Source organism: Rhinopithecus roxellana, chromosome 18 (genome assembly GCF_007565055.1).
Source record: "Rhinopithecus roxellana isolate Shanxi Qingling chromosome 18, ASM756505v1, whole genome shotgun sequence".
In the NCBI taxonomy this organism is placed as follows: domain Eukaryota; kingdom Metazoa; phylum Chordata; class Mammalia; order Primates; family Cercopithecidae; genus Rhinopithecus; species Rhinopithecus roxellana.
Genome location: NC_044566.1, coordinates 6,327,894 through 6,353,129, shown reverse-complemented (window position 1 = coordinate 6,353,129; position 25,236 = coordinate 6,327,894). Strand labels below are relative to the sequence as shown.

The following is a 25,236-nucleotide window of genomic DNA, read 5'->3' as shown; positions in this document are numbered from 1 at the left end:
TTCTCCTGCCTCAGCCTCCTGAGTAGCTGGGGCTACAGGCACCCGCCACCACGTCCGGCTAATTTTTCTATTTTTAGTAGAGACGGGGTTTCACCATGTTGGCCAGGCTGGTCTTGAACGCGTGACTTCAGGTGATCCACCCACCTCGGCCTCCCAAAGTGCTGGGATTACAGGTGTGCGCCAATGTGCCTGGCCGGACTTCTTGTTTCTATTCATTGAGAAACTTTTCACATACAAACAATAACACGACAATTTTATTCCAGTACACTTAAAATACACTGTTATCATACTTGCTTCAAGTTTCGTAGAGACATAAGGAGCAGAAATAAAATGACAGTCCCCAGGATCCTCAGCCTCCCCACGAGACTGCCCTGTGTGCAGCTCCCAGGGCCTGCAGGGACGTACTCACTTCATTTTTCATACTTTCCCAGGATGTGCTGAACTGAACCTAAAGCTATAATAATTGTTTTTTGTGTGCCTCTGAAACACAGACAAATATTATATGGCTCACATTCTGCAATTCTGCCAACATTGTGTTTCAGACACCCATACATAGAGAGATCAGGCTGATTTCCTCAAACGCTGTTATGCTATTCCATTACAATAAAGTGGTCATATGAACACAGATGTCATATGAAAATGCTGTTTGTTATTACTGAACCGCATGCTGTGTGTTTTTCTCAGCACACCTGCCGCCAGCGAAGCCTTGGTCCAAGCGGCCGCTATCCCAGAGTCCGCCTGGCTCCCCAACCGGTTGTTCCAGTCCAAACGCACCAGTGGCAGCCAGGCTGTTGCTCCCCGCCACTTTTTTGTCCACCTCAGGGTAGAATGTTATTTCAATTAGTAGTTGTTGTTTTTGAGACAGGGTCTCACACTGTCACCCAGGTGGGAGTGCAGTGGTACAATCTCAGCTCACTGCAACCTCCACCTCTCGGTTCAAGGGATCCTCCCACCTCAACCTCTCAAGTAGCTGGTACTACAGGCTCGCACCACCACACCCAGCTAATTTTCGTTTTTTTTTGTAAAGACAGGGTTTCGCTGCATCACACAGACTGGTCTTGAACTCCTGAGTTCAAGTCATCCACCCGCTTTGGCCTCTCAAAGTGCTGGGACTACAGGTGTGAGCCACCCTGCCCAGCCAATCATTTAGTTTTAATCTGGCAATATAAGTAGAGTGTTCCACACATTTTCTTGGTAAGGCTGCCCCACACAATCTATGCATGGGAGGGAGGAGCACTAACATTTCAGGGACAAGCTGAGTCACATGAAGACATGGCCCACAAGCCGACTCTACAGAAATAATATTGTTTCAACTGTAAAAGGCACTACGTAACCTTTTTCAAATGAACTAATTAAAAACATTTTATATACAGCATTTTAAATGGAGAATTCCTTTCTTGGGAAGAAAATTAGTTAAGAATATATACGGTCTGAGTTGCTATAATCCATTAACAGAAAAAGGAGTCTAAATACAGTATTCACATTTTTATCATTACTTATCCTATTCTATTAATATCTATAGGGCTTCAGATAAATTATGAGACCATAAAGTTTTGTATTTTCTGAAAAACAATTTTAACATCTTTACATTGTCAGAGCCAGACGTCTGCGAGTTATTGTTTTGCCCACCAAGCTGGAGACGTTTTGTCTGCTCATCTGGCCAAGCACAGCCCCTCTGCAGGGGAGCGGCTCTGCAGGTGAGTGCCTCCGTGGCTGGCTCACAAGCAGCATTTGTGCACATTGGCCACAACAGAACATTCTTCTCTGTTGTCAGCACTGAGGAGGAAGCTCCTGCCTAAGTGACCACAGCCAGGCACCTGCCCCATGGAGACACTGCTCTCCCCACACTCCATTCAGACTCAGGAGACCTGAGCTCCTAGAACGCAGGTTGAGGCAGCTCCCACACAAAACCTATCCTCTGGCAGTTATCAGAGACCTCAGCTGCACAAACCACACATCTACTGCACCTGACGTGGCTGGGCCCCCCAGCAGGACCTGCTCCTGAGAACACGCGGTTACTACTCCAAGTTCACAGCATGGCTGAAGTCGCTCCCACAAACCTCTCTGTACAAACACACAGAGCTCCAGGAGGCTACCCTGCATCCACAGTCATCATCTCACACCTGGGAACAAGGGTTACAGCCACAGAAATGTCATTACTGGGCTAAAAACAGAGGCTGGGTTTTTAATATCCTTCGGGGTAAAAACAGAGAAATACGAAGAGAGAAAAAGCTGATGGCCTCTCCTGACAGTTTTGTAGGAGGCTGGCAGTTTGAAGAGGCCAACCAAAAGTTATACCCTCCCTTCCTATAACCCCCTTCCCTAACAGTTGTACAAAGAGCAGTGCGTTGGGTGGGGCGGGGGGAGGGCACAGTTCACAAGCGACAGTCACCACGAGTAAGGAATTACGTAAGCAACACTAAGCTTCTGACCACACATCACTGCTAAATTTCCTCCTCCACTTAGAACCCTAAAGCCGACAGACATGAGACTGAAGCAGGAGGAAAGTAAAGACACAACAAAGGGAGATGATCTTTCGGAAGCAGTCATTCTGGGCTAAGAGCACATGTATAATCAAATGCCCACATGTGCTGGGCATTCCCATATGAGCAGCAACCGAGGGACCCAGGCCCGGCGCCGCAGACAGGGTGAGCCTGCACCGCACACAGCCATGACCTGTGTCTGAGTGCTCTCCACATACTCACTATGTTAAAAATCATGAGCACACTATGAGAAAAAGGCAGCAAATAACAAAAGGTAGCAAAACGCATCACAGTCGCCGAAGCCACGAATAGAAGGGCCCCAGTGACTAAAGACAGGAGCCACCAAAAGGCATGGGGAGGACGCAGACACTCCACGCACCAGCTGCCAAAGTACACGCTCAAATGTACACTTACACTTACACATTTACTCTTTTTTTTTTTTTTTTTTTTGAGACAGAGTCTCACTCTGTCACCCAGGCTAGAGGGCAGTGGAGCAATCTCGGTTCACTGCAACCTCCGCCTTCCGGGTTCAAGTGATTCTCCTGCCTTAGCCTCCTGAGTAGCTGGGATTACAGGCACGCAACCACAGCGCCCCAGTAATTTTTATATTTGTAGTGGAGAGGCAGTTTCACCATGTTGGCTAGACTGGTCTTGAACTCCTGACCTCAGGTGATCCACCTGCCTAGGTCTCCCAAAGTGCTGGGATAACAGGCGTGAGCCACTGTGCCCAGCCTACTCATTTGATACGGGGTCTGGCTCTGTCGCCCAGGCTGGAGTGCAGAGGCTCAATCACAACTCACTGCAGCCTCGACCTCCCAGGCTCAAGCGATCCTCCTGCCTCAGCCTCCCGAGTAGCTGCGACTATCTATAGGCATGCACCACCATGCTTGGCTACTTTTTTTTTTTTTATTTTTTGTAGAGATGGGGCCTCACGTTGTTGCCCAGGCTGGTCTTGAACTCCTGGCCTCAAGCAATCCTCCCACTGCAGCTCCCCCATATCTCACTGCAGCACTGAGATTTCTGGTGTGAGCACCTGCACCTGGCCTACACACGTATCTGCGCTCTCAGGAACAGTGTGGGCGGATTCTCGGTGAGCCTGGATCACCCCTCGGTACAGGGGTGCACAGGCAGCCCTGAGGTACAGACAGACAAGCACACTTCCAGGCCAGCTGTGGCCTCCCGGCTGGCCTCCCTGAGGACGAGGTGCAGGTCGGACAGGATTGCACACATCGGAGAGGAGGATGCAGGCAGCCCTGGGGCCAGGTCACCCTGGGACGGGGGCAGGGTGGACCAGGCAAAGCCAGAGGGAAAGCTCCTATCAGTACTGCGGGGCCACAGGCATGATATGAGGAAGAGCCCACCTGTGACACACAAAGCCTAAAAACACACCACCAAATGCTGGTGAGGACGTGGAACTGCCAGACACACAGTGTGTGTGCAAATGTTCACACCAGCATTTTGCTCTCAGGAAACAATCAGAGGCAAACCAAACAGCCACGACTAAAATGGCCCACGTAAAATGTATCGTCAAAACCTCCACGTTGGGACTCTCATCCTTGGGGAGCCTGTGGATACAAAATGTCTCGAGTTTGGTGCATTTCTCAGAAAAGCAGTTTTCTGAGCCTCGAAGGGTGTGATGGTGTTTTAACGTGTCAGCCTGACGGTGCTCTATCCCGTTATTCAGCCAAAGGCCAGCCGAGAACTTGCCGCTAAACTCCTTGAAAAGGAGCCATTAAGCAAAGGAGATTGTGCTCGATGCAGGTGGGCCTTGTCTAACCCAATGAAGGCTTTTTAGAGCAAAACCTACATTTTTCCAGAAAAAGAATTCATCACCAATCGCCCTGCAGGTTCCGCCCTGGTGGCCCCACTATGGCTAGGCTGGGTCCTGTAGTGAGTCCCCACCTGGGTTCCCCGTCCCCCTGGCTGTTGCTCTAGAGAACACTGACAATCACAGTGAGGACCTGGACACAGGCCCCCCACAGCAGCATCAGGAAGAGACACAGTGGCCCCAAGCAGTTGTGGAGTGGAGAGGAGCTGGGAGGACTAGGGCCAGGGACCCACGAGGAGCCTCGGCTGGGCTCATCCCCTCTACCTTCCCCTGATCCACTCTCACCAGGACAGCTCCTGTCCTGCCTCAAGATCTGACTCAAGCAAGGCCTCCACAGCCCTCGAAGTGCTACCGACCATACCCTGGGCTCGCAGGGCACAGACGGAGGAAGGCGGAGCCTTGCTCACTTGCACCACCAAGGGCAACTCAAAAAGCACCCGCAACGGCTCCATCTAAGGGCGCTGAGGGCCCTGCCTAGACCGCCCCACCTCCCAAACTAGAGGCAAGGTGGGCCCACTAGTGAAGACGGGTGTCTGTTGGGGAGGCAAGGACTATACGCTTACACACACACACAACTCACACACATGCACAATCAGAACTCACACTCAACTCATGCACATACACGCACACTCACACAACTCATACTCAACTCGCACATAAACACACAACTCATTCAACTCACGCACACAACTCACATACACACATGCACACGCACAGAACACAACACACAACACTCCACACACACCTCACTCAACTCACACCCAACTCACACGTGCACATGCACACAACTCACAGGCAACTCACACACACAACACACATCTCGACTCACAAATGCACGAACACAACTGACACAACCCACGTGAACTCATGCACACAACACAAGCACTCCACACACACACTCTTCACAATTCACATAACTCACTTGCACACACACAAGCACACAACTCACACGCATGCACCCACAAACTCACAGGTACACTCACGTACTCACACAACTCATGCACACAACACACATGCACACTCAACACATACTCAACTCATGCACACTCAGACATGCAGTCACTCCTCATGCACAATGCACCAACAAGCACTCCTCACATACACACTCATTCACGCATACACACTGACATACACTCATGCACACACTCCTCACATGCACACTCAGTGACACACACATTCCTCACGCACACTCATGCACACATATTGACACAGACACATGCAAACACCAACAAACTGTTCTATTTGTTAAACAGAATTCTCTGGAACGAACACCGGAAGAGAACACTAGTGCTCACCTGCTTGGGCAGAAGAGGAAAGAAGGAAACCTCTCCGCACCTTTTCATACTTCAAAATTTTAAAACATGAACACGTCACTGACTCAAAACCAAATTTAAAATAACCACGTGTGGCCAGGTGCAGTGGCTCACGCCTGTAATCCTAGCACTTTGGGAGGCCGAGGCGGGCGGATCATGAGGTCAGGAGTTCGAGACCAGCCTGACCAATATGGTGAAACCCCATCTCTACTAAAAATACAAAATTAGCTGGATATGGTGGTGGGCACCTGTAATCCCAGCTACTCAGGAGGTTGAGGCAGGAGAATCACTGAATCCGGGAGGCGGAGGTTGCAGTGAGCCGAGATCGCGCCACTGCACTCCAGCCCGGGCGACAGAGTGAGACTCCATCTCAAAAACAACAACAACAACAACAACAACAACTCCACGTGTGTGGTGGAGTCAACACCAGGTGAGGGCAGGGGAGGCCCAAGAGCTGCTGCCGGCGATCCGGGGAAAGAACTGACCATCCCAAGGCTCACCTCGGAGGGATCAGGGGGCCGGGGCACGCGGGGTGAGCAGGCAGGAAACGCATGGCCCTGCTGGGCCGTGTCAAAACCAGAACATTTTCAGCTATGCTACGAATGCCAGAATATGTTCCCTCCTGATCCCTGCAATTCAACTCTTCAGCTCCATTAAACTTGTTACAGATTTAAGCACAGATTTGTGAGTAAGAATGGAAAAGGAGACGGCCCACATGTGGTAAGAAAGCCTACTGCATGTAACCTAACGAGGAATCCAAATTCAACACCATAGTAACAGACTTCATCATTTCCAATGGTGAAAATGGTGAACCTTTTCATTGTTATTTCTGCTTTATCACCTGAACAGAAAATGTCATGCCTGTAACTTGTGCACTTTTTTTTTTTGAGACGGAGTCTCGCTCTGTTGCCCGGGCTGGAGTGCAGTGGCCAAATCTCAGCTCACTGCAAGCTCCGCCTCCCGGGTTTATGCCATTCTCCTGCCTCAGCCTCCTATGTGCACTTTTAAGTGTTCAATTAGTTACACTAAAACTATACTTCTCTCAAGCAATCTGTGAATCCTCAAATGATCAAGACAAAAAGCTCATAAATAATCCTAAAAGGGCTGCGTAGATTTGCTCCCTACTCCTAGAAAAGCAGCAGGGAAGGACCTGCGTCAGCAGAAGAGCAGGGCCAGTCCCACCTCCTTCCTCTGGCAGGGCCCACGGGCAGCAGGAGGCTGGGGAGGCTGCAGGCTGGCTCAGGTCACAAGGCCAAGTTCTTTCAAGGAAGAGACCAGAGTAGGACCTACGGACGGGCCCCAAGGAGACATCTGGACCTGGCTCCGCAGCACGTAGGGGTTGGAGGCAGATGGCACCATGGGCGCCCACACCAGCATTGGACAGAAAGGGACAGGCAGCAGGGCCAAGCCTCAGCAGAGAGCTGGTGGCCTGGTCACCCACGCCCCAGAGCCACGGCAAGCACTGAGAGGTCACTTACAAGGGTCTCAATGTTAAGAGTTAAAAAAGCTCATTTTATATATGGGAATAATTAGAAAAATCAGAAGGTTCCTTCTAGGAATCTAAAACGGAAACACATCCAGGCCTCTAGGCTCCTCCCTGGGCTGACGCAACCAGGTGCATGTTGCGACCAGAGCACTCAGTGGACCCACTAGGCTCTGCAGGCAGAAACGTCTCAGGACAAAGCAAGCTCTTCCACAAGCTTGTCTCCCAGCAATATCACAACCAACCACAGTAAACTGCCTGCACGCACTCCCAGCTCCACACAGCACAGCCTCTCACGAGGGGCCAAGCACCGCACATCAAAGCTTCTAAGTGGTGTGTCCTGACCCAGCACAGGTAAGGAGTTTACCTGGGAAGTAACCAGGTGAGCACACACACCTTCATGAATGTAAACCACAGCACCACTCCAAGGTGTGACATGGAAACTGCCAACCGTGGGACCCGGAAGAGGCGGCTTCAACCTCTCCAGCTGACTTCCTCCCCTGGATTCCTCAAGACAGGAAGAATGGTTTTTCCTCAAGAGCTAGTAAAATACACACGCGAAGCGTTACACGTGGCAAGTGCTCGCTTCGCAGGAGGTGTGCACCACGGTAGGCCCATCGTTCCTGAAACAGCACAGGTGAGTCCTGCTTCTGGAAGTGCCCACACCACTGCTGAGACGTCATTATCTTTGGGTGGCGGGAAAACAAATTATCTTTACTTCTTCTTTACATCTACCTTTTTCTAAACTTTTGCAAATAGTATACATACCTTAGAATTCAAAATCCGCAAAGCTGCTGGTGTGTGTGCAGGCTGTGTTCTAAATATTAGAAGGCCCCTACGCCCACCCTCCTGGGTTCCCGGAGCACAAAGGTGCCCGTGCAGGAGACGCCATCATTAGCAAGAGGCTTCCACGTCAACAGCTTCATAAACACGTGAAGCTTCGCGCATTCATCAACACAGTCCGGAGCAGGTGCCCTTACCTTTTCCGGGACTGAGGTTCTGGTCTATGAAGACCTTGAGTTCTCCGTTGGCTTCAATTAGACCGGCCTGCAGAAAGCAACAAAACCATAATAAATACAACAGCTAAAAGGGCTACGAAACAAGGGGTGTCTAAAGCCACCCTCAAGGGTTCTATCAAATAACGTTGTAAAAGGCAGAAGGACCACAGCTAAGCAACGCCAGGAACCCCAGGAGAACGCCAGGTCCGGAGAAGGAACGTCGCTGTCACCACGGCACCTGCAGGGCCAAAACAGCATCGTCCACCAGGAATTAGCCACGACTTATAGAATCCACACAGTCTTGAAAAATCACGATCGTAATGATGAGGAAAATGTTCACAATAGAATGTTAAACGAAAGGCGGCACAGATAAGAGTACAGCCACACAGCGGGGGCTGGGGCATGACGGCGCAGCCACACGGCGGGGGCAGGGGCGTGACGGCGCAGCCACACGGCGGGGGCACACGCATGACAGGACAACCACACAGCCGGAAACATATGCATGATGGTGTAGCCACACAGCCGGACACACACGCATGATGGTACAGCCATACAGCGGGGCACATGTGTGACAGTACAGAAGCACAGCAAGAACACACGCGTGATGGCACAACCACAGCAGGCGCACACACGTGACAGTATAGCCACAGCAGGGGCACACGCCTAATGGTACAGCTATACGGCAGTAACACACACCTAACGGTTCAGCCACACAGCAAGACACATTAAGGGGGACTCCTATCAGAATTGTCAACCTCATCCTGCTTCTCCAGAAAAGTCATGAAATCTTTCATTCTCTTACTTGTCCCAACAAAACGTCAGTCCCCAGGGGCTGGGCTCTGCGAAGGAAAGGCCATCCCAAGAGGAGGTCTTGGAGGGGTGGCCTCTGGGCGTGGCCGCCTGAGCATGAGCACACACACAGCAGCACGCTTGAGTACCCAGGGTCTGAGGAGGCCACGCACCTCAGGCAGTGGGGCTGGGGGGCGGCGATGGGGGTTGCTGTCTTCGCTAAGGGTAAAGACACCCGAAGGCACCCTTCTGTAGACAACACCACGGGAACAAGGAGACGCCATGACCCCATGGTGCCACCCACATAAGTCAGGGGACATGGGGAGGCAGCCCAGGTACAAGCCAGGGAGCCAAGACTAAAAGCCCAGCAAGATGACCCCTGCAAGACCACTGGGCAATTTCCTGAGCATCTTCACAACCCCTTTCCCTACAGAAGATGAGGAAAACCAGGGCTGCCCGTAAGCTTGAGGACGACGGCAAGTTCACATCCTAGGAGGCTAAAAAAAGATAGTAACGACAGACATTCAAACTGGGTCCAACCACACTTTCTGAGTCTGGCTGTGCAGCAGGCACCATCCCAGCCCTGGCTGTGGGACTTGCTGGGAGGTGGGTGGACGACCCAGTGACCACCTGCACACAGAGCCAGGTGAGGTGGGATGTGCAGGAGGGGCTGCATCACACTGGCCACACCAAGGGGCTGGGATCCAGGCTCCACCACGCCCAGGGGCCCAAAGACGGCTTGTGATGCAATCTCAAGGAAAAGAGCTGTGGGGCAAGAACCTGACCACACCCAGGAGGCGCCTCTGAGGCCACCAACCTGATGCAGCACCAGACAGGCCCCGCAGAGGGCTGCGCTGGCACAAACGCACGACACCAGACAGGCCCCGCAGAGGGCTACGCTGGCACAAACGCACGACACCAGACAGGCCCCGCAGAGGGCTACGCTGGCACAAACGCACGACACCAGACAGGCCCCGCAGAGGGCTACGCTGGCACAAACGCACGACACCAGACAGGCCCCGCAGAGGGCTACGCTGGCACAAACGCACGACACCAGGCAGGCCCCGCAGAGGGCTACGCTGGCACAAACGCACGACACCAGGCAGGCCCCGCAGAGGGCTACGCTGGCACAAACGCACGACACCAGACAGGCCTTGCAGAGGGCTACGCTGGCACAAACACACGACAGGAAAAGCGTGACCCGTGGTCAACAACGGTGCCTGAAAGCCGGCGTGCATGGCTTTGTGCTGGCACCCATTAGTGTGTTATACATATGAGATGCCAGACGTCCTGGTCACCATGAGGGCAATATCATCCAGGCCAGGTTGGTAAGGCCGAGATGTTAAGCCTGGGAGAGAAAGGGCAGGAGGGTACGGCCAGTAAGAAAAAGGCAAGTGGGTGCGGATAGGTGGCTAAGCCAGGTACACACGGCCAAGTGGCTATGGCGGGCCAGAATCCACAGGAGATGAAGGCCAAGACACTACAGCAAAGTAGGTAAGGTCAGGTGACTATGACCAAGGAGGTGAAAGCAAACTAGGTAAGACTGAGAAGTTAAACACAAGGTGGGTCAGCCAGAAGTGAACAGCCAGGTGCGTAAGGCCAGGAAGTTACAGCCAGGAGGTTAAGGCCTGGTGCGTGAGGCCAGGAGGCAAGGGCCTCGGTCAGGGCTGGTCAGGCTTGAGCCCAGCTCGAGCATCTGTGTGGGAGTGGAGCATGCTCCAGCCCCGGGTGCGTGGAGCTGGAGGAAGCCGTGCCAGGGGTCTGATGGAGCAAGTCCCAGTTGTGGAGGATGACCGCCCTCCCACCTACACAGCCAGGGCTGTGTCCAGTTTCCCTGCATGGCGTCTGCGCTCCCAGCCCTGGCCTGTGGCAACCGTGGTTCGGGCTCTGAAGCCGTTTTGTACCACTGCCCCTGTCTATCGCCCTCCCTCACCAGGATGAACAAATGAGCACCTGCTAAGAAGTGCAGGGCCAGGGACTGGTGCAGGGCACGCACTGCCCAGGGTGGCACAGCGCCTTTTTTCTGTTGGTGGGGACAGCCCGATGGGCAGAGACAGAGCAGGGACTGCTCCTCCCCATGCCTGCAGGGTGTGTGGAAGACCCCCAGGAGCAGCGGCTGCTGTGGCCTCCATGAAACGCCGGCAAGTCAGGCCTCAACAGAGGAGCCCCGCCTAGGGCCACCGTGCACTCAGACACAGGCCTGGCCCGGCCACCGCGACGCTCGTGTCTGTAAACGTTCTGCCGCTGCTCACATAAAACCCTCCTCAAGTGCACCAATACAGGCCCTGCAAGAACACCAACTGCCCTTGCCCAGGGGAGACCTCGGCAGCCGCAGGGGCTGGGGCACAGGTGGCCTGGATGTTTCTCACTCTACCCCACTGACTCGGTGGTCAGCCCCGGCTGGGACAGGAACTCAGCAATCCCTGAGTAGCCCACGCCCAGGAAACCCAGGTCCAGGAGACCACTGCCCCGTCACCGCCACCCACCGGCACAGCCCCTCCTTCCGGGCAGTGCTTCCTCCTCCCCAGCAGCTGCCCAGGGAGTTAACGGGCCAGGCTGTGGACCCAGGTGGCCCTTCCAGGAAGACTGAGATGGGGTGAAGGGGCCCGTCTTTCTCCACCAGCCTCAATGTTGTGACATACAGCTCTGGGGTAACTGCACGGACGCGGAGCACACAGTGACGGCAGCCAGTGAGGAGAGAACAAGGCCCACATGTGGGCCAGAGCCGCACTGCCGACACAAGCGTGGCATCATCTGTGGGTCCAACTGGGTCTGCCACAAGCATCGTTTTGCTCCAGGAAAAACCCTTTCATTCCCCTTCTTTATGCAACTCATGCTTCTGAAAGTAGAAATGGCAGATAGCACTTCAAAATCCACAGCCTCAGCCTGCTGGTTCCACCGGCCACGTGCCCAGGTGTCGCTAGATCCCTGGCAAGCGCCCGCAGCTCACAGCTGGCCCCTTTCCTCAGCTTTCTCCTGGAGAAGCTCTGGGCCCAGGAGGCAGGGGCCATGAATGACACCCTGTGCTGTCTCAGCAGCAGCGCTGACGCTGCCACCTGCACGCCTCTGTCAGGGGCCACCCTCCCTGCAGGGTGTTTGGCGGCGTCCTCAGCCTTCACCCCGGGTGGGACAATCAGAATCATCTCCGGACACTGCGAAGCCACCGGCAGCCAAGAACCACAGACTCAGAGGCATGACTTCTGGGGCCGCAGGGCCTCTAAAGCAGACCTCTCCAGGGCTGGTGGAGAACAAATGCACACCTGGCTACAGAGGCTACAGTCTCAACCTTAATTTCCAACTAGGAACACGAGGCTGTAAGACAGGAAACCTGACCTAAAAGGAAACCACACAGTGGTTCCTGTGGTGCCTGTAAGTGCCTATCTTGATGGGATGCGCTTACTCCACACTGAGTTTGACAAACACTGAAAATATTTCATAATACAATGTGTGTCAAAATCACACGGGAAATGCAAACTCTCCTTTCCATAAAGGAGATTAGAAAACAAAACCACCACCTAGACTGCCTCTGTTCACAGATCATCTGAAGAACTCACACAAATGTTCTACAAACCAGCACTGGAGGAGGGTGAACCGGGGAGACGTGAGTGGGAGCAGGCGGCTGACGGCAGGGCTGGGCCACACAGCCTCCAGGAAGGCTCTGTGGCATCTTCATGTGCGGCCCTCCTAATCCTGCTTGGGATGGTATTTTGAAGTGACTGGGCCATGAAGGCACAGCCTCCCAGATGGAATCTGTGCCCTGATAAAGGGGCTCCCTGGCCCTACCACCAGGTGAGGGCACGGCAAGAAGATGCTACTTACCAGCCAAGCAGTGGCTCTCACCAGACACCAAACCTACCAGGGCCTTGATAGTGGACTCTTAGGCTCCCGAGCTGTGAGCAGTCGATTCCTGTTGTTTACAAGCTGCCCAATTCATGGTGACGGTATTCTTGTGACAGCAGCCCAAGCAACCAGGACAGGCTCTCCTGCAAATACCCACCACCGTGCTGCCTTTCCAATGGGCCCTGCTGCAGACATCCACCACCACGCTGCCTTTCCAACGGGCTCCCCTGAGGACACTCACCACCACACCACCTTCCCAACAGGATCCCATGCAGACACTCACCACTGCACTGTCTCCTACCGGCTCCCCTGCAGACACCCACCACCGCACCACCTTCCCACAGGATCCCCCGCAGACACCCACCACCGCACCGCCTTCCCACAGGATCCCCCGCGGACACCCACCACCGCACCGCCTTCCCACAGGATCCCCCGCAGACACCCACCACCGCACCGCCTTCCCACAGGATCCCCCGCGGACACCCACCACTGCACTGCCTTCCCACAGGATCCCCTGCAGACACTCATCACCGCACCGCCTCCTACCAGCTCCCCTGTGGACACTCAACATTGCGCCACCTTCTCCCTGAACTGACTTCTGTGATCCGACCCCCGGGAGGATGGAAATAAGGGGCAACTTCTGAAGCTAGGTCACTCCCTGCCCTCTTGCAAAAGCTGGTGCCATGGTGTGAGGATATTCAAGAGGCCCTGAGGTGGTCCTGGTGCTGAGGGCTCCTCCTGCACTGCTGCCACAGGTAAGACATCTAGGAAGCAGACTCCCAGACCTTGGTCTTGAGGCCTGCAGAGCTGGGTAACGTCTCAACTGCAACTGCGTGAGACTCCAGGACAGAAGCACCCAACCGAGCCACTCCCAAACTCCGGGCCCACAGCTATTGTGTGGGAGTAAGAGAGCGTATTATTGTTTTAAGCCACTACATTCGTCTGTTTCACAGCAATCGATAACTAATACAGCAGTTAAGAGTTTTCTCCAGAACATTAAAAAAATGTGATTATTTTCATCAACCAGGTTGTCACTGAATTTATTTTCGAAGTGATCTTGAACCCCGCGCAAACTTAGTTCCACATGGAAAGCTCACTGGCACTGTCGTCCGAAGAACGGGATCCCACGTGGCACGCCCTCAGCATCAGCCTTTCAAAGCTGCGCTCACTCTCGGACACCCCCTTCCTGGAAGGTGACCCCCAAGGACAGGGAAGTTCGTTATGACGACCCCCTTGGCTGACAACAGGAAGAGTCGCAAGAACTAAGTGCAGCATCGTCCCTGAAAAAGACAGTGACGATGCCATGATTTAATTCCCATTTGCCATCAAACACAACGCCCTGCTGAGGCTCCACGCAGCCACGAGGAAGCTCAGCCAGCCACATCCCGACAAAAACCTACCAAGAGCTTGAGGTTCATGACTCGCTGCTGCCCACCTGCAGACCACAACCTCCCCACGTGGGCTCCACCTCGCTCCCGGGAAGGGGCCCGCGCAGGGCAGGTAAACATGCAGACCCTCAGCCTCCGCTCCTGCCCGAGACAACAGCACCAGACCCCCAGCGTAGCATGTGGATGTTGAGAACCCTGTATGTGGGGTGATCACCCATCCTGGTTGGCCCGGAACTAAGACAGGCTCCTAGGACACAGAACCACCAGGGTCCCGCCAGGCAGGGAGGCCCCGGGCTGGCTATAAACGCTGGCTGCTAAACGGGACTTGTTAACAGGAACACCGGCTGGGGTCCGTCCGCTCAGTGTTCGTGTCAACAGGATGCACAAGGGGTGCACGCTGGCCTGCTGGTCAACGGCACAGTGGCCTTAGCATCCAAGTCCCCACTCTCCAGACCAGGGGCCAGCTGTGGCCTTGCTAGCTCCCATGTCACAGCCAGCACCTGAATAGGCAACCCCACGTGAGCCACGCAGGATCCAAGGCCACAGCCTCTCCTGTCCTGTGTCCTGTCTTTAGGAGTGTGGGTGTGAGTCTGGGTCTCCGCTGACACTTTAGAACTAAGACAGACACAAATACAGCCTCTGTGATTGTTTATTATGAAGTCATTCCTATGGGTTGACATTTAGCAGATACTACAAAACCACAACGAGCAGCTTGAGTATGTAAGGAGCTGCGGGAAAGACCCTCATGTAGGTCCTCCTGACATTTCTTGTGGGCTGTGACCCACAGGAGCTCAGTAACAAGGACCAAAACACAAACGGTTTCATTTGCCTTTTTTTTTTTGGAGACAGGCTCTTACTCTGTCACCCATGCAGGGGTGCAGTGGTAAGATCTCAGCTCACTGCAGGCTTGACCTTCTGGGCTCAAGCCATCCTCCCACGTCAGCCTCCGAAGCAGCTAGGACAGGCATGCACCCCATGCCGGGCTAATGTTTCTTTAACTTTTAGTAGAGATGAGGTCTCATTATGTTGCCCAGGCTGGTCTCGAACCCCTGGGCTCAAGCACGCGTAAGCTACCACGCCTGGCCCAGCTTCCTGTGTCTAATATACTGCTGAAATTGCTATCAATTTTAAGACATGTGCACTGGACTTATTTTCCTGTTAAATCTTTATACTCAAGATGCAGCCCTACCTCCCAGTAAGGACACCTCAAGGTGCTAAACACATTCACATATAAGCCAACAGCAAAGGTGCCCCTTGGCTAAAACTAACCTTAATTTCTATTAGAAAAACTATGTTCAACTATATTTGTGTTTGTAGTTAATGGAGATAACAGTTGATTATTCTCGTCTTACATTAGATAAAACCGTACCATGAGTAGCAGCAATAACAGCAAAACACACGTTCCCAAAACACGCCATGCTGCTAGAAAAAGCTGAACCAACTGAAAATGAGAACTATTAAAGATGACATCGTTTAATAAACCTCAGCAGTGCCCACTTCGTGACAGGGTCTACGAATGGGACTAACTTCCGTGCCAGGCCTAAAAGGGGGCCTATCACTGCCGTCATCTTTAAAACACACAGGTGACCACGGTTCTCACAACCTGGAGCTGCACTCGCCTGGCCCTGATGGGGGCGCTGCCCAGGCCCTCATCGCCTCCTTCCCTGCTGGCCAGCACCCGCCAGGGTGTGTCCAGGGGGCTAATCCCCTGGGGATACACAAGCCCTAGAGACCCAGGAGGGTGCAAGGGCGTGAAGACGACTCTCCCCTACACTCGACACACAAGCCCTAGAGACCCAGGAGGGTGAGAGGGCGTGAAGAGGACTCTCCCCTACACAGCCAGTGAGGGGTCAGCCAGTGGCACACAGCAGCCAGCTGGGGCACATGCCGGACCCCACACTGTCTCACCCCTCTCTGCCCTGCTCTTCTCTGTACTTTCTAATCTACTGAACAATTTACCATTTCCATTGCTAACGGCTCCCCACTGAAGTGTAAACCAGGCTTATCTGAGCCGTGGCCTGCAGGCTGCACGTGGCCCAAGACACCTTTGAATGCAGCCCAACACAAATTTGCAAATTTTATGAGTTTTTTTTTCAGCTTAGCTATTGTTAGTGTTACTCTATTTTATGTGGCCCAAGACAATTCTTCTTGCAATGTGGTCCAGGGAAAACAAAAGATTTGACGACCCTGGCATCAACTCTGTGAAAGCAGGAATTTTGCCTGGTAAGAAAACCGCTCAGCAGGGGCCCTGCAGTCCCGACATCACAGGTTCACAAGCCAGGCCCAGGGGAGGGCTGGAGACAGGGACACCAGGGCCACACACTTCTCAGAGGGGACCCAGCAAATGATTCAGGCTTGAGGGTCATCCAGTCTCTGTCACAGCCACTCAGCTCTGCCTTCACAACAGCCAAAAAAGTGTGAAGGAACAATCTTAATTTCAAAAGTAAGCAGAGGCAAGAAGAAAGTGACCCAGCTGCACTGAGGGATCCCCCTGAGGACTGGAGTGGCCCATGCCAGACCCCAGGGCAGAAAACACTTCACTGCACTTTAAACTGTATAATGAATGAAGAGACCTGGGGAAGACGCCACTCTATATAACAGCAGCCAGGATGGGCCGCCTGCTACCAGGGCCCTCCTGGTCCCAGCATGGGACTCCTGCAGAGAACTCTCTCTGCTCCTCCTCTGACTTGCGCGGAGAACTCCGCCTGCTTCCCCCTTGACTCTTGTGGGTAACTCCGTCCGCTCCTCCCTCAACTCCTGCGGGTAACTCCGTCTGCTCCTCCCTTAACTCCTGCAGAGAACTCTCTCTGCTCCTCCCTTTTGGCTGTTGGGTTGCCCATCACAAACAGCTGGCACTTCTGCCCACCTGGCCACAAGCCCTTCCTCTGGGGCTGGGGCTAGGACCCAGCCAGCTCCCAGGAGCCCTCCTGGGCCCTGGAGAGCACACCTGGGAACAAACACAACCCCAGAGCTCAGGGACAACCTCTGGCAGCCCCAGCCACTCCTTCCAGTACCCTGGCCCCGCAGGGGGCCCCACGTGGGCAGCCCTGACCTACTCCCACCAAGCACCAGAGCCTGGTGAGGGTGAGGGTGGCCTCAAGAGACTGACTCTGACCTTGCTGGCTCACCCTGAGGAAGCCACCAGCGAGCTGCCCTACACTGGGGTCCACACGGCAAAGCACAAGAACACACCCCCAGCAGCAGCCCACAAGGAGCGGGATCCAACCAGCAGCCGGGCGAGTTAATCTGAAAGTGGTCCTGCCGGGACCAACTCAGGGCACACAGGCCAGGGCCACCTGGGACAGGCTGGACAGGGGACCTGGGCTCCTAACAGGCACTGGGAGGCAACAGACGCTGCTGGTTCAAGATGCTAAATCCAGACAGGACACGCTGGGTGACCGCCAGGCCCAGCCTTTCTCAGCTACAGAGGCCAACACCTCCCCACCTCGGGGAAGAGGACACGGTGCCACTGCAGAGCAGGGACGCGGCAGAAAAGAACCTCGCGTCTGAAGAAGATCCGGGACAGCGCGAAGGCTCATCTCACGAACACGCTCCGAATGAAAGCATCAAGTGGGAAGAGCAGGACAGGAGCTGCCGTGTCTGGAAATGGCAGGACAGGAGCCTCAGATCAAGCCTGCTGCGGAAACAATTACAGAAGAAATGTGTTTACATAAAAATCCTAGAAGAAAACCTAGGCGATACCATTCAGGACACAGGCATGGGCAAGGACTTCATGTCTAAAACACCAAAAGTAATGGCAACAAAAGCCAAAATTGACAAATGGGATCTAATTAAACTAAAGAGCTTCTGCACAGCAAAAGAAACTACCATCAGAGTGAACAGGCAACCTACAGAATGGGAGAAATTTTTGCAATCTACTCATCTGACAAAGGGCTAATATCCAGAACCTACAAAGAACTCAAACAAAATTTACAAGAAAAAAACAAACAACCCCATCGAAAGTGGGCGAAGATATGAACAGACACTTCTCAAAAGAAGACATTATGCAGCCACAACAGACATGAAAAAAATGCTCATCATCACTCACCCATCAGAGAAATGCAAATCAAAACCACAATGAGATACCATCTCACACCAGTTAGAATGCCAATCATTAAAAAGTCAGGAAACAACAGGTGCTGGAGAAGATGTGGAGAAATAGGAACACTTTTACAACTGTTGGTGGGACTGTAAACTAGTTCAACCATTGTGGAAGACAGTATGGCAATTCCTCAGGATCTAGAACTAGAAATACCATTTGGCCCAGCCATCCCATTACTGGGTATATACCCAAAGGAGTATAAATCATGCTGCTATAAAGACACATGCACACGTATGTTTTTGCGGCACTATTCACAATAGCAAAGACTTGGAACCAACCCAAATGTCCATCAATGACAGACTGGATTAAGAAAATGTGGCACATATACACCACGGAATACTATGCAGCCATAAAAAAGGATGAGTTCATGTCCTTTGTAGGGACATGGATGAAGCTGGAAACCATCTTTCTCAGCAAACTATCCCAAGAACAGAAACCAAACACCACATGTTCTCACTCATAGGTGGGAATTGAACAATGAGATCACTTGTACACAGGAAGGGGAACATCACACACCGGGGCCTGTTGTGGTGTGGGGGGGAGGGGGGAGAGATAGCATTAGGAGATATGCCTAATGTAAATGACGAGTTAATGGGTGCAGCACACCACATGGCACATGTATACATATGTAACAAACCTGCACATTGTGCACATGTACCCTAGAACTTAAAGTATAATAAAAAATAAATTAATTAAAAAAAAAAAGAAATATGTTTAAAATCCATTGAATCTGTCTAATGCAATCAGAGAACCCGTGACCAGGGCAGGCAGGGCCAGTGCTGAGGCCCCCCGGAGGAAGGCTCCAAGCAAAGCCCCCGTACTGGGGCTGGGACCCCCAAGGGCCACACCTTGAGAAGAAAGAGCTGGAAACTCAAAGAGCCAGACCCTCACCCAGCAGGAAGCCCAGACACCAAGACTGGAGGGATCCGTCGCCACCATCTGCGGCCCAGCTGCTGAGAAGGGCCCTGCACTTCCTCCACAGACTCTGATATAAATGCCCAACAGGACAAGAGGGCAAGTCGTGACCAAAACCAAGAGCATGGAGCCAGACCCGCAGGGATGGGGTGAAACCACCAGAGTAACTGATCAGACGCTCAAGAAATTAAAGCTCAGGTTTGACCATTTTAGCAAAGAACTAAAACCTATAAAAGAAACCAAAACAAAGTTCCAGAGCAGAAAATACAATAACTGCACATTAGACAGTGAGATGAACTATCCGGTTTGGAGCAGAGGTAGCAGGAGGGAAAATAAGAAAAATGTAGGCCGGGCGCGGTGGCTCAAGCCTGTAATCCCAGCACTTTGGGAGGCCGAGGCGGGCGGATCACGAGGTCAGGAGATCGAGACCATCCTGGCTAACACGGTGAAACCCCGTCTCTACTAAAAAAATACAAAAACTAGCCGGGCGAGGTGGCGGGCGCCTGTAGTCCCAGCTACTCGGGAGGCTGAGGCGGGAGAATGGCGTAAACCCGGGAGGCGGAGTTTGCAGTGAGCTGAGATCTGGCCACTGCACTCCAGCCTGGGTGACAGAGTGAGACTCCTTCTTAAAAAAAAAAAAAAAAGAAAAAGAAAAATGTAAGCAGCAAACACGATGATGTTAAAAAGGCCTAAGAACTGTACAATTTGCACCCAAGGAAAGAGAAAAGGGCAGCGAAAGTCTCCTCATCAAAGGGAGCCATTTAAAAAAAAAAAATCAAGAGTGCCGCAGCCAGGGAGGACATGCCTGCAACATGCAGACCCGAGCCAGGACCACACCCAGAACAGAGAGGCAGCCCTGCAAGTCAGAACAAAGAGACCTACAGACAGCCCAGCTCCTGCGCGTGGACTGGAGACGCCGCCACACTCCGCATCAAGACAGAGAGGTCCTTCTGCAGCCCGGAAGCAGGAGCGACACACAGCACCCTCGGGCACCAGGAATGCAGGTGGAGGCCACAGGCGCCCAGCACCCCAGGAGCCATCACGCCCTGCTGCCCAACAGCTGTGGGCACAGGAGCAAGCCCCCTTGGGTCTGCCCCCAGCTCAGCGACCCCACAGGGCCAAACCATGCAAATCCTCCACAGACACGCACAGACGTGCGCCAAAGACCATGCAAGATGTTCATGGCTATAGATGGTCATAACTACAACTGCCAAAAACGGGACACAGTGAACGTCCGTTCCTGAGAATGCATCTGCAGCGGTAGCGGTATCCTCAGCACAAGGCACTGAGGCTGGCGGCAGAGCTGACTTCTCACTGCTGGACTTCAGCACGGGAGGAGAATCATGGCTTGGGGACTGCCCTAGGCGCATGTGGGAGGCTCCTGGATGGCTGTGTTGCCATCTGGGCAGTGGTGACACAGTGTGTGGGATGTTTAAAATCCATTTAGCTGTATACTTCACATCTGTGTATTTCATAGTAGGTATGTTATCATTCTTTAGGTTTTCTTGTACTTTATATATTATTATTCACTGAAGTTTTTTTTTTTTTTTTGAGACGGAGTCTCACTCTGTCACCCAGGCTAGAGTGCAGTGGCGCAATCTCGGCTCACTGCAGCCTCCACCCTCAGAGTTCAAGCGATTCTCCTGCCTCAGCCTCCTGAGTAGCTGGGATTACAGGCGCCTACCACCGCATCTGGCTAATTTTTTGTATGTTTAGTAGATGGGGTTTCACCATCTTGGCCAGGCTGGTCTTCAACTCCTGACCTCGTGATCCACCCGCCTCGGCCTCCCAAAGCGCTGGGATTACAGGCGTGAGCCACCACGTCCAGCCTCACTGAAGTTTTTTTAAGTCATAAGAATGCTAGAAAATATCAAGCAGAGTAAAGAAAATATAAAAACAGAAGTAATGTGAGTTAAGCTGTGAGGATACAAAGGCATAAGAATGATACAATGGACTTTGGGGACTTGGGGGAAAGGGTGAGAAGGGGGTGAGGAATAAAGACTACAAATTGGGTTCAGTGTACACTGCTCGGGTGATGGGTGCACCAAAATCTCAGAAATCACCACTAAAGAACTTATTCATATAACCAAATACCACCTGTTCTCCAAAAACCTATGGAAATAAAAAATAAAAATAGAAAAAAAATGAAAAAAAATTAAGAAAAGAGTATACTAGAAAAAGCAGACCTTTATAAGCAATAACAACCAGTTAGAAAATACAATGGGTGGCCAGGCATGGTGGCTCACGCCTCTAATCCCAGCACTTTGGGAGGCCAAGGCGGGCAGATCATGAGGTCAGGAGATTGAGACCATCTTGGCTAATACAGTGAAACCCCATCTCTACTAAAAATACAAAAAATTAGCCGGGCATGGTGGCGGGCACCTGTAGTACCAGCTACTTGGGAGGCTGAGGCAGGAGAATGGCGTCAACCCAGGAGGCAGAGCTTGCAGTGAGCCGAGATCGCGCCACTGCACTCCAGCCTGTGCGACAAAGCGAGACTGTTTCAAAAAAAAAAAAAAAAAAGAACAACAAAGAAAGAAAATACAATGGATAAAAACACTCATTGATAATAACAAATTTTAAAAATACATAACCCCTAAGATCAAACCTACATGCAAGGTCTATATTTGCAAAACTAAAACTTTCACAAACATCCTAATTTTTCTGAAGGTAAAGAAAAACTTTACCGAAATGGAGACTCAAACTTTGACTTGAATAAGAATCAGAAGTTGATTAAAAAACAAACACCTAATAGAAAAATACACAAGACACAAAGCCGTTAACAAACGTAAGACAAGACGTTCTAGCTATCCCAGTAGTGCTCTGAGAAATGCAAAGAAAAACGTGCACTCCTGGGCTGGCAGAGATGCCGTGGCTGGCAGCGCCCAGGTCCTCTACCCAGTCCTCAATCCCTACCTGGGCAGCTGTACTTCCAAGAGCCCATTAGGAGGGTACTTGGAAGCCTAACCCAGCCAGTGCATTTATCACACACCTGCTTAGATAAAGACGAAGTGCTGCAAGCAACCTAAATAAACATGTGAGCCATGTCTTAGCCCTTTCAGACTCCGCCACCAAACACCACAGCCTGCAGCCCTACGTGCAAGGGTTCTCTCTCATGGTCCTGGGTTCTCTCTCACGGTCCTGGAGCCCCACATGCAAGGGTTCCGTGTCACAGTTCTGGGTTCCTTCTTTCATGGTCCTGGAGCCCTACATGCAAGGATTTTCTCTCACAGTCCTGGGTCCTGGGTTCTCTCTTGCAGTCCTGAGTTCTCTATTGCGGTCCTGGAGCCCTGCGTGGGAGGGTTCTGTCTCATGGTCCCGGAGCCCTACATGCAAGGATTCTCTCTCATGATTCTGGGTTCTCTCTTGCAGTACTGGAGCCCTAAACACAAGGATTCTCTCTCGCAGTCCTGAAGACCTAAGCAGAAGGGTTCTCTCTCACGGTCCTGGGTTCTCTCTCACGGTTCTGGAGCCCTACATACAAGGATTCTCTCTGGCAGTCCTGAAGCCCTAAGTACAAGGGTTCTCTTGTACTTCACAGTCCTGGGTTCTCTCTCGTGATCCTGGAGCCCTATCCTACCTGCAAGGGTTCTCTCTCACAGTCCTGGAGCCCTAAGTGCAAGGATTCTCTCTCACAGTCCTGGAGGTAGAAGTGGGAGGTCAGGACAGAGCCAGCTTCCAGGCTGCACCTACCACCTCCTCCTTGGGCCTCATAAGGTGGGAAAAGGGCAGGCTCGCCCTGGGGACTGGCTTACAAGGACAGTGATCCAATGGGCAGGGGGGCTACACCCTCGTGCCCTCAATCAATCCTAGTCACTCCCAAAAGCCCCAACACCGTCGAGGGTAAGGTTTTGAAGGATGAACACACAGCCAGGACAGCGCATCAACAGGGTGGAGTAAGTGAGGGTGCATCGACGAGACCAGACTCCAGCAGCTGCGGAAAGGGGGCGAGGCTCCAATGCAAACAAACTTTCCAAATTTGAGACAACTTGAGAAATCTAAATGCTGCTTATGTGACAATAAGAGTGAATGACTATCTCTGAGAGACACATGTCAGAATATTTAATAACTACTTAATAATCACCCTGGCCAGGGAGGGAGTCACCCAGGTCCGTGACAGGGATGAGGCAGCAGCACAATCTCTCTCTTTTGTGTGTGTCTGAAATGTTCCACAAACTTTTTAGAATTATCTCTGCTTATATTTACTGATGTGAAAAAAAAAAAAACCTAGGACAAACTGTTGAGTAAAAAATAGCAGTGAACAAAACGTGAGTTCATTTACTTAAAATTCCATACTGTACATGTGTGTTTAAACACACACATCTAGGTTATCCCCAAAAACAATCACCAAAAAGCCTTAACAGCAGAGCCCCCATGACTGTCATTTCAGATGACTGCTTACTTTCTGATACCTTTCTGCACCACTAAGTTTTTTTTTTTTTTTTCTGAGACGGAGTCTCGCTCTATCGCCCAGGCTGGAGTGCAGTGGCTGGATCTCAGCTCACTGCAAGCTCCGCCTCTGGGGTTCACGCCATTCTCCTGCCTCAGCCTCCCGAGTAGCTGGGACTACAGGCACCCGCCACCTCGCCCGGCTAGTTTTTTGTATTTTTTAGTAGAGACGGGGTTTCACGGTGTTAGCCAGGATGGTCTCGATCTCCTGACCTCGTGATCCACCTGTCTCGGCCTCCCAAAGTGCTGGGATTACAGGCTTGAGCCACCGCGCCCGGCCCTAAGTTTTTAAATAAACTTTCCACTGTCATAACTAAACAAAACAATAAAGCAATTTCATTTTCTAAACTAAGGGAAAAACCGCACGCCTAACGAGGTTCATCCAGAGGTGCCAAGTTGCAAGCGAGGGTGGGGCCCAATGTCACCCTAAGAAAGAGTCAGAGGAAGTTGGCATCCCCGAACGGGCAAAGGGACGGCGGCCAGAGCCACAGCGCAAGCCACGCAGGGGCACAGAACACCTCCTCCCGGCCCCACGCAACTTAAATGAAGAGGAAAGGGGGTGCAGACTCCACCCAAGTGGGCAACACAAACCCCAGGTCCTCAGGGCACAGCCTGGAGCCACCAGGCAGGGAAGCTGAAGAGCAAGGAGGTAAGTTCACACACAATGCGAGCCACAGGAGGGGCAGGTTAGGGAGGTGGGGCTGTGCTTCAGGGGACACCAGAACCTTCAGGAAACCAGTGGATTCTGAAGCCCCAGCAAGCACAGAGGGTAGGGCCTGTCCACTCACGAGTAGACACCTGGAAGGCAGGCACCCAGCATCCCTCTCCCAGCAGAGGCTGCTCTAATCTATATAATCTATAATCAGACTTTCAGCCACCACTCTAAAGCCTGCTTTTCCAGCAGAAAAACACCAAAACATGCTCCAGTCTACAATAGGCACAAATGCAAAACTGCCTGGAAAACCCATACATTAGCTCCACAGCCGCTCAACAGGTGCTTGCACCCTGCCTCCGGCTGTCTTTGGGACAGGCTGCACTGGGTCATGCAGTATGAACCTGGCAGGCGAGCTTTTCCAGGGCTGGGGTGGTGGGGAGTAGAGGCACCAGACAGGGACTTGGCCAGGGACCAGCAAGTGGCTCCCAGCACAGTTGGATTCCACACTCTTGACAACGACTCACCTGAAATGTCAGCGGCTCCGCTCTCTTCTCTTATGAAGTCACTGCTGTGTTCGAACACCTCATGCCCGCAGCCCTCCTGGAAGCCACAGCCTGCAGGAGAGGCCTACTCCCTGGGAGACTCCATCTCTCCTGTATCTGACCAACCACCACCCCCTCAATCATTCTAAACAGTGCCCAGGGCAAGCCAGGGCCCCTCTGTGCAACACTGGGTCAGAGGCAGGGGCCACAGAGTCCCCAGCGTGTCTGGCTGCTGGCTCCTGAGCTCAGAGCCTTCACACTGGGCACGCAGCAATGGCCATCCCTCCAGCTCTGATCAGACCAGCCCCTCGTGGATGGGAGAAGGTCTGACCCCAAGCCCAGGCCTATGAGGTGCTCCTAATTTCATCAAAGCCTTATGTTCACTCTTTTGCATCCATCCAAGTTCAGCCAGGACGGGGACAGCAGCTGACACCCTCCTTTCTCCCTCACT

The 25,236-nt window shown here is 52.5% G+C and overlaps 1 protein-coding gene across 3 annotated transcripts in view; it reads right to left on the bottom strand.

The window, feature by feature from the left end:
• LOC115894564 (transcription factor Dp-1-like) overlaps positions 1-25,236 on the bottom strand; it is a 50,382-nt gene that overhangs the window by 12,838 nt on the left and 12,308 nt on the right. For all 3 annotated transcript variants that reach the window (XM_030922149.1, XM_030922148.1, XM_030922147.1), the window contains exon 3: positions 8,088-8,154. In XM_030922149.1, coding sequence (XP_030778009.1) covers positions 8,088-8,154 — 67 coding nt within the window. The remainder of the gene's footprint in view (positions 1-8,087; positions 8,155-25,236) is intronic.